At 47.9% G+C, this 15,448-nt stretch overlaps 1 protein-coding gene across 4 annotated transcripts in view; it reads left to right on the top strand.

Annotated features, from left to right (window-relative positions):
- GASK1A (golgi associated kinase 1A) overlaps positions 1–5,228 on the top strand; it is a 46,007-nt gene extending 40,779 nt beyond the window's left edge. For 2 of the 4 annotated variants that reach the window (XM_081071549.1, XM_081071548.1), the window contains exons 3-5: positions 1,519–1,641; positions 3,634–3,737; positions 4,382–5,228. In XM_081071549.1, coding sequence (XP_080927675.1) covers positions 1,519–1,641; positions 3,634–3,737; positions 4,382–4,592 — 438 coding nt within the window. In that variant the 3' untranslated portion in view covers positions 4,593–5,228. Of the gene's footprint in view, positions 1–1,518; positions 1,642–3,424; positions 3,476–3,633; positions 3,738–4,381 lie in introns of those variants that run through there. The other 2 variants (XM_081071547.1, XM_081071550.1) reach the window with 2 other exon arrangements.
- Positions 5,229–15,448: the final 10,220 nt, after the last annotated feature.

Consider the following 15,448-nt stretch of genomic DNA (forward strand, 5'->3'; position numbering starts at 1 on the left):
AGACTAGCCATTCTGTAAAGGCAGGACCTGCGTCTCCATCCTGGGTGTTCCCACACAGGACTCTTTCAGGAACCAAATACACTTTGAGTCCTGAGACTTAGGCAGCCGATTCACCATCCTAATTGGTAGGTTTAAGGAGATGACACAAACCCTTGGTCCCACAAATGTGAAGCCCTCCTAGGATTTGGATTACTCCTCCTGTTTCCCTCACCAGGCATACTGCCATGATTTGTCCCATACCAAGCCTGAACTCAAAGCTTGGCCCCATGACCTCCAAGTACTTCCCAAGGGCACCAACTTCACTGGGGGAATGGGAGGCTCACGGAGGGCACCTCTCATACCCTCAGCCTCTTGCTGCTCCCTGCTTCACTTCTCTCTTCCTCTCTTCTCCTCCTTCTACAGCAACAAATGGATTTTTCTTCTTGTCCCATGCAAAGCAAGTCCTCCCACACCCAGACCTCTTGAGATCTCATCTTCTGCCATAAGCATTCATCAAGGTATTGTATCAAACCAAGTTTCCTTCCTAAGAGGAAAAAGGGTGCATCTTCTCTACCTCGCCCTTCCTGTAAGTGACGGTGACACCCTGCTGTCCCCAGTCCTCACCTCTGTCTCTCCTCCACTTCCTAGCACATTCCAACCTTTTCCAAACCACCTTCCCCCTTCAACTCCTATCCCTTTCCTATCTTTCTCCCCATAGTAAGAACCTCCGCCCGCCCCCCACCCCCAGTGGACTCTGCCAGCTCTGCTTTTAGGTTTCTCCTTTCTTGACCTCTATGTCCATTATGTGCATAGCAGATAACGTCCCCTATAGGTCAGGGCTGAGGTGGATTCACATTTCTACTTAATTCCTGACCTGCAGCCTATAACTCCTTCCTTCTGAAGAAAGCTACTGAAAGCAGCTGAGTGGGAAGTGTTCTTATGAGAATCCTCTGATCCGCTCTAAAACATCACGTACACACATTATCTATATGTGTGTACGTAGGGGACTCGAGGCACAGCTCCTCACACTGGACCCCACACCACACTTGAGAATTCCTACTTCAGGCATTTAGTGTGAAATGAGCCCATACAGGGAGTGCCCTCCTCCTTCCCCACTTGGATTCTTTCCTGCTGCAGGTGGAAGGACTGTCCACTCAGGAGATGTCTAGATGCTCATTAAAGGACTTTTATCTCCGAAAAAGGGAGATGTAGCATTTGCTGCTTAAAGAAAAAGTAGAGTCACGTGTGGGTCTCCTCCGGAAGATGAACGGCCAGAGTCCAGAGGACCAGTGACCTCAGGCCAAAGTGCAGGAGCAGCACTGTGGATGAAGCAGTGGGTCTTGGCCTGAGGTGTGAGCAGACAGCTCTGGTGGGCAGGGTCAGCTGGCCAGAGGAGCAGGGCACCAGCCCATTAGGAGCTGGAGGCCAGCAGCAGGGCCACTGAGCAGGGCCCTGTGTGTGGCCAGGGGTAAGTGCCCTGATGCTGGGCCTGGAGGCAGGTGCCATGCCCCACGCCCTCAGAGGATGGTGTCCCCACAGGTCCATGACCGCCTGGATCGCTACTGCTGTGGCTTCGAGCCGGAGCCCTCGGAGCCCTGTGTGCAAGAGGGGCTCCGGGAGAAATGCGGGAACCCCAGCGAGCTGCGGTTGGTCCACATCCTGGTACGTCCCCTCGCCACCCGGACTCTGGTCCTCCTGTCTCCTTCTGAAGATGCTCTTCGTGAGTTTCAGAGATCATGTCAGGCTGGGGTCCCTAGTCCTGTTCTTTTCAGCAGCAGAACCCTTTGTTTGAATAATGTAAAACTGACAAATTGGAGCTCTGAGAATGTGGTTGAGCTGGTGTGGGGTGGGGATGGAGCCGTTTTCATCCACTCCACGGTCCCCGCGGGTCACCAGGGTGCCCCCTAGGGCTTCTGGACACCGAGTGTGAGAACTGTGTGGCTTGTCGGACATCCTCCTTCTACCAGTCATTGAGGAAATCATGACTTGGAGCCAGGAAGGGCACTTCCAAGGCCACATGGCTGGTGGCAGTGACAGGGTCCTCTCCTAGGACCCAGATGGTGCACGGGCTGGTGTGATCAGGGAAACACTGTGCTGCCTCCCATTAAAACCAGAGCCCAGGGTGGGAAGTGATGTGCTGAGGCCATCAGAGAGGGGACGGGGTGGCAGGAGAACATTCCTACACAAGGAGCAAGGTGCCACCCGAGGAGGTTTTCTCGAGCTTCTCACCCAGTGAGGCCGGTTGAACTGGGGGGGGTCATTGTCAGCATGGAGCCTTCAGGCAGCTCACAGCAGCCTGGAGGCCAGAGCTCCTTGGGGAGTTGCTGGGTGGTGGGAACTCTCCATCCCTGTCCCGCAGGGCAGTCTATCCTCTTCCCTGGAATAAGGTGAGGCTTTTCTACCTACCATTTAACCCTGGTGGGCAGATATTCCACAGATCCCTGAGGACTGCAGATTTCTGTGGGAGGAGTCATCAGGCTTCAAGAAATAGATGATCCCTGATGAGGAAGAGAGAGGGCAAGCTGGGGCTCTAGAGACCAAAGTTCATAATTTAAGCCTAGGTGTGGGGACAGAGTCCCAGAGAGCAATTTCCAGGCTCTCGGCCTCACATAGAAAGGTGCTGGCTCAGGTAGTAGATGGCCATCGGCTGTGACTAGTTGGCCGTCAGCTGTAACCAGTGAGCCATTGGCCACTGATATAACTGCCGTAGCTGAGCTGGCAAGGGCAGATTGCAGTTAGAAAGGGGTTGTCAGTTGCTTGGCAGAGAAGTGGACTGCAGATTGCAGGTAGCAAGTATGGTTAGCAAGCGGAGTGTGGATTGTGGATCCTGTGGAGCCTGCTTCCTGTCTCCAACCCAGCCCCAGAGAGACTATAGTGCTGTGACTCCCCTACCTATGGCTCTGTGGGTGTTCCTTTTTGGCCTCACCATGTCCTGCGTTCTTATGTGGGGAGCGGGAGCAGAGACCCCGCATGACACAAGGTCACTAGAGAGAATTATGGGAAATTACTATGGACTCTTGGAGAATGCATAGGAATGGGGTGTGTGCATGGGGGTGGGAGGAGGAGGCCGGCAGAGATGGCCTCTCGTGCCCAACCACACCTTCATTTGAAGGTGCTAAAGAGTTTCCTGCTGCTGATTTTAATTTTGAAGAGTTTGAGGAGGTGCTAAACTCTTCTCCCATGGGGATGGAGCGCGGTCGGTGCTCCCAGAGGATGATGGGTATCATGTGTTCTCCGTGATGCTCAGGGGACACCCAGGGGCACAGGGGCACAGGTGACACAGAGTGGGGGTGAGCATATGTGGGTGTGATACATCCTGCAGCCACAGCCCTGCTGCCAGTTTACCTCTGTCCCTGCCGATTGCCACCCACGCTCCTCACCCCTGTGACCACCAGTGCAGTGGGACCTTGTGCAAATTACTTCTTTGTGCCTCTGTTTCTGTAAGATGGGGCTCGCTAGATGGTGCCTGGAAGCACTGACATAGTGCCAGCATAGAGTAAGCTGACTGCTCAGCCCCTGGGGACCATCGAGGTGGGCAGCAGGGGGGATGGTGAGATGGACCGCTCAGGCCCTCCCAAGCCCCTTCACCCTGCCAGCATTCATGGGCGCCTGCTCGGCTGCACCCTTCCCCACCTCTTTCTGTCCTCCCCTGAGGTCCGGAGCACTGATCCCTCTCACCTGGTCTACATTGATAACGCTGGCAACCTTCGGCGCCCTGAGGACAAGCTGAACTTTCGGCTGCTGGAGGGCATAGATGGGTAAGGGTCAGGGGGGTTGGGTGGAGGTTCGGGGACTTAGGCTCCACAGTCCTGCTGTAGACCATGGGGCCTCAACCCGGAGCTGCTGAGAAGTCTGCCGTGGACCAGACAAAAGCTGTTGGATCTGAGCCTCAGGAGGGGGTGGGGGCCCCGGGAAAGCTGAGTGGAGATACAGTCAGCAGGCCCTTCAACTCCTGGGTGGAGTGCCCCCACCCCAAGTATCCAGAGGGCCACCGGGACCTACAGAACACTAGGTGCCCTGGCCTGGCTGGGGGAGTGAGCCTGGAAACCTGCCTTCCCTGCTTAGCCTCGGCAAGCAGTTCAGCCTTCCTAGGGCTCTGTCTGGCATTTGCCCAGCAGAGCAGCCAGCATTTCACCAGGGAGAGCAGACTTGACTTGCCCGGCTTCTCTGTGAGATGGGACCCATCCGAAGGTTTTATCCCCTGCCTGCTTTCACAGCTGAGCAGATGGGAGGACCCCTGATAACTAATCAGCGGAAGTGGCCCAGGGACTTTGCAGGCTGACTTTGCCAGGTTTTCCCAGATGTGCAAGTTCTGGCCATCTGGCTTTGCCCTTCACAGGAACTCTCTGAGCTCACTTTTGCTTTTCCTTTCTGTTTTGGCGCGCGGGGAACCCTGGTCCAGGTTTCCTGAATCTGTCGTGAAGGTTCTCGCATCAGGGTGTCTATACAATATGCTGCTCAAGTCGCTGCAGATGGACCTGGTGTTCTGGGAAAGCCAAGGTGGGCGACAAGGCCTGAAGCAGGTCCTCCAGACCCTGGAGCGGCGAGGACAGATCCTGCTGGGATACATACGGGATCACAACATGACACTGTTCAGGGAGGAGGACACGTGAGCCCCCACCACTGCCCCGGCAGGGCTCTCGCCTCGCTGCTGGGGCGCTCACAGCACGAGTGGGTGAGCACCCATCCTGATCACCGCACTTTCTTGAGTTCACCCATCTTGAAGACAAATGGGAAAAGCCAGAAACCAGAGAGCACCATGGATGTCACCTGCTTGGGATGGCGGAGGTGGTTGTGGGTGTTGGGTTTTCAATCTCGCCACATTCCTTTCTGCCTTCTCAGCTCTGGCTATTTACTCCCTTGCACCAATAAATACATTCAAGAATGTTCTAGGAACTGTTCAGTATATTGTAAAATTGTGTACCCACATTCATATGCAGAGTGGGACAACTGTGTGTGTCTTTTCTGTGTGTGTTTCTTTTCTGCGTGCGTGCGTGTGGGGGTTTTCTCTGTGTGTGTGTGTGTGTGTGTGTGCGTGTGTGTGTAGACATGTATATGTGTAGGTGGCATGTGTTCATGCCCTCACACATACATAAGATGAGCCTAACAAGGTCTTCATAGAATTGTACTTGTGGCTTAGAACTGCTCTGGCTGAAAGTGGACTCAGGTCTAAGAAATGAAACACTAAGCGTTTTGTCTTTATAGGCTTTAGAGGTTCAATTCTTAGTAAGTTATGTTTTTGGTTTGAGAATTATAAAAATGATACATGCTCACCAAAAACAAATTCATAAACAATAGAAACACATAAGGTAAAACGTGAAAGTTTCAGAAACTCCCTAGAGATGTGCGTGTATTTTATTTATACTCATGCTACATGCAAATTAAACGAGAATAAAAGCAGGATCGTCTGTGTTTGTCAACTCACTTTTTTTACTTTAGTATATTTTCTGTATTCGGTATCAGCCATCTGGGTTGACCCAATTCTCATTGACAACTACATAGAATTCCAAGGCAGGGATGTGTCAGATTTTATTTAGCTATTCCTATTGTGATAAATATTAGGTAGTTCCAACTTTTCACTGGTTATAAACAATCTGCCATGAACACCTTTGCATAGTGTGCAATGTGCAATTATTTCTGCTAGCTATATTCACATAAATGGATTTCTGTGTCAAAGGGTATGTATAGGCATTTATTATTTTGAGAGAAACCTCTAAATTGCCCCCCAAAATGGTGGTACCAATTTAAACCCGAAGAAAGAGAAAGGGAACTGACTTTCCCCACCACCTCACCAACACTTGGCTATTCTCAAACTTTTTATTCAACTGATAGGGAAACCCACTTTTAAAACTGCATTTCCTTAATCACTGCTGAGGTTATCTTTCCAATTATTTACTAGTCACTTATATTTTATTTTCTATGAGTTGTCTTTTTCTTTTGAGATATTTGTTCTTTCCTTGTTAATTTGTTAGAGATCTTTGAATCTAATTACTGTAATCAATCTTTTCCATGTTAGTTATGTTGTAAATATTTTCTTCCAGCCTGTCATTTGTCTCTTGACTTGTTTATGGAGTCTTTTGCCAAGTGGAAAATTTTAATTTCGATGTAGTCAAATCTATTTATCTGTCTTTTAAGTCTTCTGAGTTTCATGGCTTCTTATAAAGGCTGTCTCTATTTCAAGATTATTGAAATAATCTCCTATGTTTTATTTTAGTATTTATATAGTGTGTCTTTTACATTCTCTCTAAATCCATATAAAATTTATATTTGGGAGTGGTGTGAGGTAGGGATCTAACTTAAGTTTTGTTCTCGTCCCACATAGGTAATCAGTTGTTCCAACATCATCATTCAATGGTCTACTTTTACTCTGCTAATCTGAGAGTACACTCTTGCCATATACACTCCCTGTTCTGTTGCATTGACACTTTTTTCAGTTTCTGCATCAATATGACACTTTTAATTAAAGTTAGTTAATATTTTTCTATTCGGTAGGGCAATTCTCATCTTTTTATTTACTTTAGTTATTTTCTTTGCTATTTTTATGCATTTTTCTTTAATATAATAGTGTCAATCTATGAAGCATGCCACTCCCCTCCCATCATCCTCAAAATCCCATTAGTGTTTTGATTGGGATTGTAATGAATTCATAGATTAATTAGTAGGAATCTGACTCATTTGCAATATTGAGTGCTCTCATTCAGGGACATGGTTTATCCATTATTCTCTGATAACTTCCAGTAACATTTTAAAGTCTTCTTCAACAAGTAAACTCATTTTAAAGGTATTTTATAATTTTTATTGATGTTCAGAATGAGTTATTTTTCTTGATTAGATTTTCCTAGATGTTTAAAGGCATATCTTAGAGTTTTTAAATAGAAAATCATACTTTCAAATAATGATAATTTTACATTTTTGTTTCACAAACGTGTGTACATAGGGACAACTTCAATTATTTTTGTTGTCTCATTACTTTGGGATTTCTGGAGGAAAGTTGAATAGCAACAATAGCAAACATCCTCATCTTATTCCTGACTTTAATGGGAACACCTCTAGAGTTTCACCACTGAATATTATCAGGTTTAAAGAAATAGTTTCTAATAAATATCTTTCATTAAGTTAAGGAAGTTCTTTTTATTCTTAGCCCAAGAACTCAAACCACAACATCTGCAACAACCCCGTTTCCCCGAAAATAAGACCTAGCCGGACAATCAGCTCTAATGTACCTTTTGGAGCAAAAATTATAATAAGTCCCGGTCTTATTTTACTATAGTATAAGACTGGGTCTTTATCATATGTCATTTATCATATCATAGCATAGCATAGCATAGCATAGCATAGCATATCATCATAACATAACATAACATAACATAACATAACATAACATAACATAACATAATATAAAAGACCAGGTCTTATTTTATTATAAGACCAGGTCTTGTATAATGTAATATAAGACCGGGTCTTATGTAATATACTATAAGACTGGGTATAATATAATATAAATAATATAATAAATACCGGGTCATGTATTAATTTTTGCTCCAAAAGACGCATTAGAGCTAATGGTCCTGCTGGGTCTTATTTTCAGGAAACACGGAATCAGCCCAGAATGGCCCAGTCTTGGTCAAGTCACTGCCAGCTTCATTAGTTTTTGTCTCCACTTTTAACTCAGGATGACCAGAGAAAGCCAAATATGCACCCGTAACCAGTCACCTAGGAGGCCCCACTTCTGGTTACCACCTCTAACTGCCCCAGGTCCACAGCCTCCAATCAGAGCATCCCCGAAGCCTTCCGTTTCCACTAGAAAGCGTTCGCACTCTTCTGTCTGCCTTGGAGTCTCTGTGGCAGGCAAGGGATGGAGCTGACTGTCTTGTTATTATTACAAGCTCTGAATGAATAGCTTCTACTTGGGTGGTCTTTATTTTCACAGCGCTTGACTATGAGGCTTAAAGTTAGAGGGTAATCTAGGTGAAGGCAGCTGGCCAGTGCCCTACAGGGAGGCAAACTGAACCACACCCCAGAGCAGCTTTCCTTTACATGGAAATAGGTTTGGGTGGCTGCCTGGGAGAGAAGGGGAAATCAGCCTAGTGAGTGGGTGGGTTGGCTGGTGTGTGGCGGTGGTGGTAGTGGTGGTGGTGGTGATGTGTGTGTGTGTGTGTGTGTGTGTGTGTGTGTGTGTGTGTGTGGTAGTTTCTCTCTGAAGATACCAAGCCAGAAGCTTCTTGTCAGTGAGTAAGGTCCCAAGCTTCCAGCAGGCACTTTTGTGTCCTGATGTGAACAGGTCTGCTCAGCATAAAAAGGGGGACGGACCATGGACAGATACTGTATGGCCCCTACCAGCCTGCCCAATTCATATCAACTGTCTGTGCACCGTGGGACAGGGGCCAGCTCTCCCTGTTTGGCCCACCCAGCGAAGACACCGTTGCTGGTGCTCCCTTCAACACTGGCCTCTTCCTGCCTGAGGGGCATGGTGGAGGGTGGATGGTGAAGGGAGGAGGTTCCAAGCCCAGCTCTGCCCAATCCTGGAAACTCCGGGGTCCAGCCCCAGCCCCCACCTCAGCCCCTCCTCAGCTGAGAATGGCTCCAATTTGAGGGCACCGGCCACTCAACAGGTGTCCCTTGAGTCCCTACCTTCTGCCTCAGAAGCCTTTAAAAATTATATATATATATATAATAAATTTTATATATATATATAATTTTATATAAATTATATATATATATAAATATTATAAAATTTATATTATAAATTTATATATATATAAATTTTAAAAATATATATTTTTAAAAAATATATATATATAGAGAGAAAATATATATATAGAGAGAAAAAAATATATATATATATAGAGAGAGAGAGAGAGAAAGAGAGACTTTCAGAGAACTGGACTGGAATGCAGGAGCTCTGGGTTCAGGTCTGGGCTTGGCCACGTAATAGTTCGCACTTGACATATGTTTACTGAGCACCCACTATAATAACTACTAACATTTACTGAGTGATAACTATGTGCCAGGCGTGGTGACAGTGGTGTCCATGGTTCAAGGCATTTAAATTCACTAGAACCTGATGGGTAAGTGTGCTTATTATTATCTCCACTTCACCGATGAGGCACAGAAGGGTTAACTAACTTGTTCAAGGTCACTCAGCTGGTAGGTGGAAGGGCCATAGTCAAACCCAGGCAGGAGCTGTGCTAGCTAACTAGTCTTGAGCCAGGACCACCACTCAAAGAGGCTCCCACCGCCTGCCCCAGTTGTTCTGACAGCTCCTGTTCCTCTAATCCCTTCAGATTCAGAGCTGATGACGTAGGCAGGGTCCAGTTCCCTGGAATGTGCAGCAGCAAACTGAGACTCTGGCCAAGCACATTCACTTACATTTGGCTCCCGGCCCATTGCTCTTTGCTTGTTAAAGTCTGCCCAGGCTATGAAGTGCGTCTTTCCTGCAAACTTGAAACTTCAGCTGCTTTTTATCCTTTTAAAAAAGCACTCTCAACGTCAGTGTGTGCTGCTTGCCCTATGTCTCCCCCAGCTGTTACCCCCGGAATGAGAATGATTTGCCAAGTGAAGCCAGCTGCCAGGAATGGTGAATCAGGACATTCCCATCAAACTTTAAGATGCTGTGAGGGCAGGAGCTGCCAGGGGTCTGCAGTATGTGGGGGTTTGGGGGTGGGGGTGTGGGGGGATGGAGGAGGAAGGGTGGGCAGGCCAATCAGCCTTCAGACAGAGGCTGGCAAAGACTTCCAGCGAGGTGATCTCAATAGCTGACTACCATGCTGCCCGATGGGCCCCACCCCTGGCCTGACCCTGTTCCTATGCACCTCACCCCAAAATGGCTATTCCAAGGGAAATGATGACCTTTCCAAGCGGGAGAGGCTGATGATACTAACAGGTTCACAGCTCTCTAGTTGCAATTCCAATAATCCCCAAGCTCTGAAAATCAAAAGCTTTTTCATAGGTTGGGTGCCAGAACTCATGTCGCTTGCTGCGTGAATATTCATAGGTTTCACTGCAGAGACGTTGTGTTCAGTTAGTGGGTGTAACCTCAGCCCCTGCTGGGAGGATTGCATAGTACCTGGTATATGCACCTTATTACCTTTCTGCATCTGAAAACCTCCGACTTCTGAATCACATCTGGCCTCCAGGATTTGGGTATGGGATTCCGGAGCCATAATAACTAATTTATGGGGCGGACAGGTGGCTCAGTTGGTTAGTACACGAGCTCTGGGCAACGGGGCTGCTGGTTCAATTCCCACATGGGCCAGCGAGCTGCGCCCTCCACAACTAGAATGAAGACAAAGAGCTCCCGGATGGCTCAATTGATTGGAGTGGCGGCTCTCAACCACAAGGTTGCTGGTTTGACTCCTGGACTCCCGCAAGGGATGGTGGGCCACGCCCAGATGGCTCAGTTGTTCGGAGTGCGTCCTCTCAACCACAAGGTTGCCAGTTGGATTCCAGCAAAGGATTGAGCCCCTTGCGCCCCCTGCAACTAACAACGGCAACTGGACCTGAAGCTGAACGGCACCCTCCACAATTAAGACTGAAAGGACAACAACTTGACTTGGAAAAAGTCCCGGAAGTACACACTGTTCCCCAATAAAGTCCTGTTCCTCCTTCCCCCAATAAAATCTGGGGGAAAAAACCACCCAAAAAACTAATTTATTACAAGGCAGGTGTGGTGCTAAGGGCTTTACACAGACGATTTCCTGAATGCCTCACGACAACTCCAGCTGTATGATCTCAGCTGGGGAGGGAGTGACTTGCCCGAGGCCGCACAGACGGAGGCAGCAGATTCCACCCATGAACCTGGGGAGCAGTGCCTGGCATAAAGTGAACAAGGACAGTAGCCTCCACTGTGCCAAAAGCTTTACCTATGTTCCTGTGGGGACAGAGCCAGGAGTGCAGTTTCCAGGCTCTTGACCTCACGTGGAAGGGTGCTGGCTCAGGTAGTAAATGGCCATCAACTGTCATTGGATGGCCATCAGCTGTGTCTAGTTGGCCGTCAGCTGTAACCAGTGAGCCATTGACTACTAATGTAACTGCCGTGGCTACACTAGCAGATGATGGGGGCTAGCAAGAAGATGGTGGCTGAGCGAGCAAGCGCAGATTGCAGTTGCCACGGCAGATTGCAGTCATCAGGGCAGTTTGCAGCTAGCAACTGGGGTTGGTTGGTAGGCAGAGAAGCGGACGGCAGATTGTTGACCGTGTGGCTCCTGCCTGTATCTCCAACCCAGCCACCAGCGAGAATATAATGGTATAAACCCCCATCTATGGCTCCGTGGGTGTTCCTTTTTGACCTCACCATGTCCTGCGTTCTTATGCGGGGAGCAGGACCAGAGACCCCACGTGACGCCCTGCATGACAGTTCTTTATCACAAACCTTTGAAACAACTCCAAGAGGTGGGCTTTTATTGATCCCACTTGACAGAAAAGGAAGCCAAGGCTCAGAGAGGTTGAGTCACTTGCCAGAGGTCACAGAGCAGATAATACGTGGAGCTGGGATTTGAACCCAGGCCCGTATGACTCCAGAGACTCTGCTCCCACCATGATAGCTTCCTTCCTTTCTTCCTTCTTTCCTTCCTTTCCTCCCTCCCTCCCTCCCTCCCTCCCTCTCTTCCCTCACTCATTCAATAAATCTTATTGAGCAACTTTCCCCCAAGAATGTATCATTTAGAAGGAACGAGGCCGTGTGCTGTGGCAGCCACATGTTCCAGATGTTTGGATCCAGGCCCAGTTTTATATATTCTGTCTGGTTGTCAGAGCGTGAGTCTTGGCACTGTGTGATAAGCAAGGTTCCCGTAACTGGGGATGCAGGAAGTGTGAGGGCAGCTCTGTGGACCAGACGGCGTCAGAGGAAGAGCTCTGCCTGTCAGGAGGGCAGAGGAGAGGCGGGAGGGGAGACCTCTGTGAACATCCTGAGATGTTTCCTTTTGGCCTGGGCTTTCGGAGGAGTGGGCAGTCCCCACCTGAATCCCTGACACTTGCTGGCCAGCTCAAGTAAGATACTTGCTGCAATCCCCACTCCTGGACCACCTGGAGGCAAGGGCTGTCTCTCAGGTTTTTGCTTTCCCGCGGACACTGGTCTATTGCTCCCACTTTTGGATTTATGACCACTCTGAGGGACAGTGTGGAGTTCTTCCTCCTCGTCGCTCTTCCACTCCCCTTTGCATCACCCCTCTGTCTCCACCCCGGACCAGCAATGGTGCTGCCCAAGGCCTCTCCTGGCCCACCTGGGGTTCTGGTTAGCACTGCTCAGGAGGTGCTCATTTGGGGGGTGAGGACTGGTGGGGCATTTGGATGAGTGAGAGCTGGGGTAACCTCTGGTACCTCTGGTTTTGTCCAACTTCCAGGAGAAGAGTCATCAAGTCCCCAAGAAAGTTGACCAGAGAGGAAGGTGTCTCTAGGTAGAAACTCGGGCTCCACACAATAGCAGAGGCGGACTTCAGTTTTCGTAGGAAAATAACATGACAGGTTGTGAGTCCTGGGGATGTAAAAGGTAATGGGTTGGGAAGAGGGCTGGACTGCAGGACTGTCTGCTAGGGTGATGGAGGCAGGGTCAGGCAGGGAGGTAGGTAGCAAATGGAAGCCCAGAGAACCCCAGAGGTGGTGGGTCTTGATAGTAGGGGTGCTGGGGATCGGGGGGCTGGCCTCCAACACAAACCAGGCTTACTTGTAGGTGGGGAGGGTAGCACATGTGAGACGTGACTGAGGAACTTTCCGAGCAGCCCAGATCTCAGCTCAGACTCTCCTGCCCTTATTCTTCACCTGAGTCTTTAATGGGTCGACGTGTTAAGATGCAGATTTAAAACAAACAGGATCGAGAAATAATACCCCTAATGTTAAATGCACTTTAATAATTCTTATATAATAACAAAGAAATAGTTCTTGCCTATTACATTTCTTAAGTTTAGCAAACTGCAACTATGGGGACGATGGAAAGAATCTTATCGTGTAGAGGTGTGGGGTACATGGACGGTGTTATCTGTCAAACGCATGAAACTTGACACTGAAGAGCTGTGCATTTCACCATAAATTCACTAACCATCGATTAAAAATATGTTAAAAACAAAAAGAAGCAAAGCCGGTCACACTCAGTGCTAGCAAAGGTTGGCTCAGTATTTCGGCTTGCCAAATACTGTGACCTGGGGAAAGGATACTAGTTTCTTTGTGAGTCCATACAATGGAATGTTCTACAGCCAATCAGAATCTTGTTTTCCAAGAATAATGTTGAGTGACAAGGTAAAGCATTTGTTATAATGTTAAGAGAAAAAAATACCAGGACAAAAGTTTCACATAAAGCAAGATTTCAAATTTGGAAAAAGCGATTTGGATACAAGCAGAAACCCACCGTTTTCTTGAACCAATGAACCATTCAGGGAGTTCCTTTTTTGTCATGATCTACAGACACGAAACACCCATACTGAGCTTCTAGCCTGTGGGCACCCCCTTGTGGGAGCTGAGTGTCTTCCGGAAGGATACACAGGGCAGCAGAGCTGGGGTTTGGGGAATGTGGCAGGCCTAATTACCAGAGGGCTGGGGGAGACACACACGGGCTTTTCTAGAAGTTACCACTTGAGGCATTTTTGCTGAGGTGTCACATGCATATAGTAAAGTGTGGAAAGTGCACTCATCTTGTGTGTAAGCAGATGATCGCTTGCATGGACAGCCATTGTGTAACTGCCACCCAGGTCAGCATTCCCTACCTCCCAAGCTCCTCTGTGTTCATCCAGCTTTTACCCCGTTCTTAGTAACCACGATTCTGACGTCTATTGCTACAGATTTGTTTTCTTATCCTTGGATTCATATAAATGGAACCAGACAATATATATTCTTTTGAGCCTGGCTTCTATGAGATTCACGTCACTGCATGCACCATTTTTTAAAATTGTTGTGTCCTTTGCATGAATATATCTGATGACGGCCATTTGGGTTGTTTAGTTTTTGGCTATTCAGAGCTGGAAATATTTAGTACATGTTTTTGATGACATCAGTCTCATTTCTCGGGTATATTTCTAGAAGTGGAATCGCTGAATATAAGGTAGCTATGTGTTCAGCTTTAGCAGAAACTGCCAAATGGTTTGCCAAATGCAGCATTTTGCCTCACCAACAGTGTCTGAGACTTCCGACTGAACTGAATCTTTATATGTGGACTCATGTGGCAGTTTGAGATGGTGGCAGATGGAGGGTAGAATTAGGGAGAAAGATGTTCTGGGTAAAAAGGAATGCCATGAGGCTCAGGACAACCATGAAAACATGCCCTTCAGGTCTCCTGCACTGAGGTCACACTTCCCACAGTGGCTCTCAGTCAGTGACCAGGACACTCATCTAATAGACCACTTTGGCTTGAGGACTGCCGACCGGCCCGGTGCAACTCTCAGAACTTAACTACCGCCCGAAGCTCTCTGCTTCCTTCACAGGAGTCAGACCTGCATCAGGGTCTCTCGGTGAAGAAAAGGTGAAAACTCTTTCTCCTTCTCTAAAGACAGATTTGGTCTGGGGTTAACTTTCTAGCTCTGTTTCCATGGAAGCCAGAGGATGATGGAATGTCAGGCGTGGTATTCAGCAAAACTGCTGACAGTAAAAATGACCTCTGAAGGGGTTGTGAATGAACTAAATTATCTGGTAGGACACCATAGTGTAGGCTTCTCTGAGCACAACTTCCAACTGTGGGCATGTCCCTTGAGGAACCCTAGGAACCGCCATGTTTCCCTGAAAATAAGACCTAGCTGGACCATCAATGCTAATGTGTCTTTTGGAGCAAAAATTAATATAAGACCCAGTCTTATATTTATTATACCCAGTATATTAATTATATTATATTATCCGGTATTAATTATATTATATTATATTAAGACCCAGTCTTATATTACAGTAAAATAAGACAGTGTCTTATGTTTTTGCTCCAAAAGACACATTAGAGCTGATGGTCCAGCTAGGTCTTACTTTCCGGGAAACACGGTATGATCGTGGGTTAAAAGATAATGACTTGTATGGGGCTTCTAAGCCAAAGTGCCCCCAACAACTATCGACGTGGGTCTCTTCTCATCACCCTGAGCAGTCACTTGGGGGAGAGGGCAGGACAATGGCCCCTGGACTACTGTGAAGAGGCCTTCTGCAGAAGGGAAGTGCCTGACTGGCTTGCTCAGTGTCCTGTCTACGTCCTTCTAAGTGAATCTGATGCCAGGTACGTTCTATTGTCGTCTGGGAGCCTGAATGCCCAGTGGACCGTAGGAAGCCCTGGTGGTCACTGCTTTTCCTCACCACAGCCCTCTCCCACCTTCTTCCAGACTTTTATCCCACTGAGACGGCACTGTGACATATGTCCAGCAGTCAAGGTGAAATAAAACCAGCCTGCCTTCCTCTCCCGTCCTCGACGCCTTTCCCCTGCCATGTCTCCTTGGTTGACAATCAGGATTAAAGAGCTTCTGGTATTGACTCGCAGCCTGCCCCTTCCTACCAGCCAATAAAAAGACTTGAC

This window comes from Rhinolophus hipposideros (assembly GCF_964194185.1).
Source record: "Rhinolophus hipposideros genome assembly, chromosome: 14".
Taxonomy (NCBI): domain Eukaryota; kingdom Metazoa; phylum Chordata; class Mammalia; order Chiroptera; family Rhinolophidae; genus Rhinolophus; species Rhinolophus hipposideros.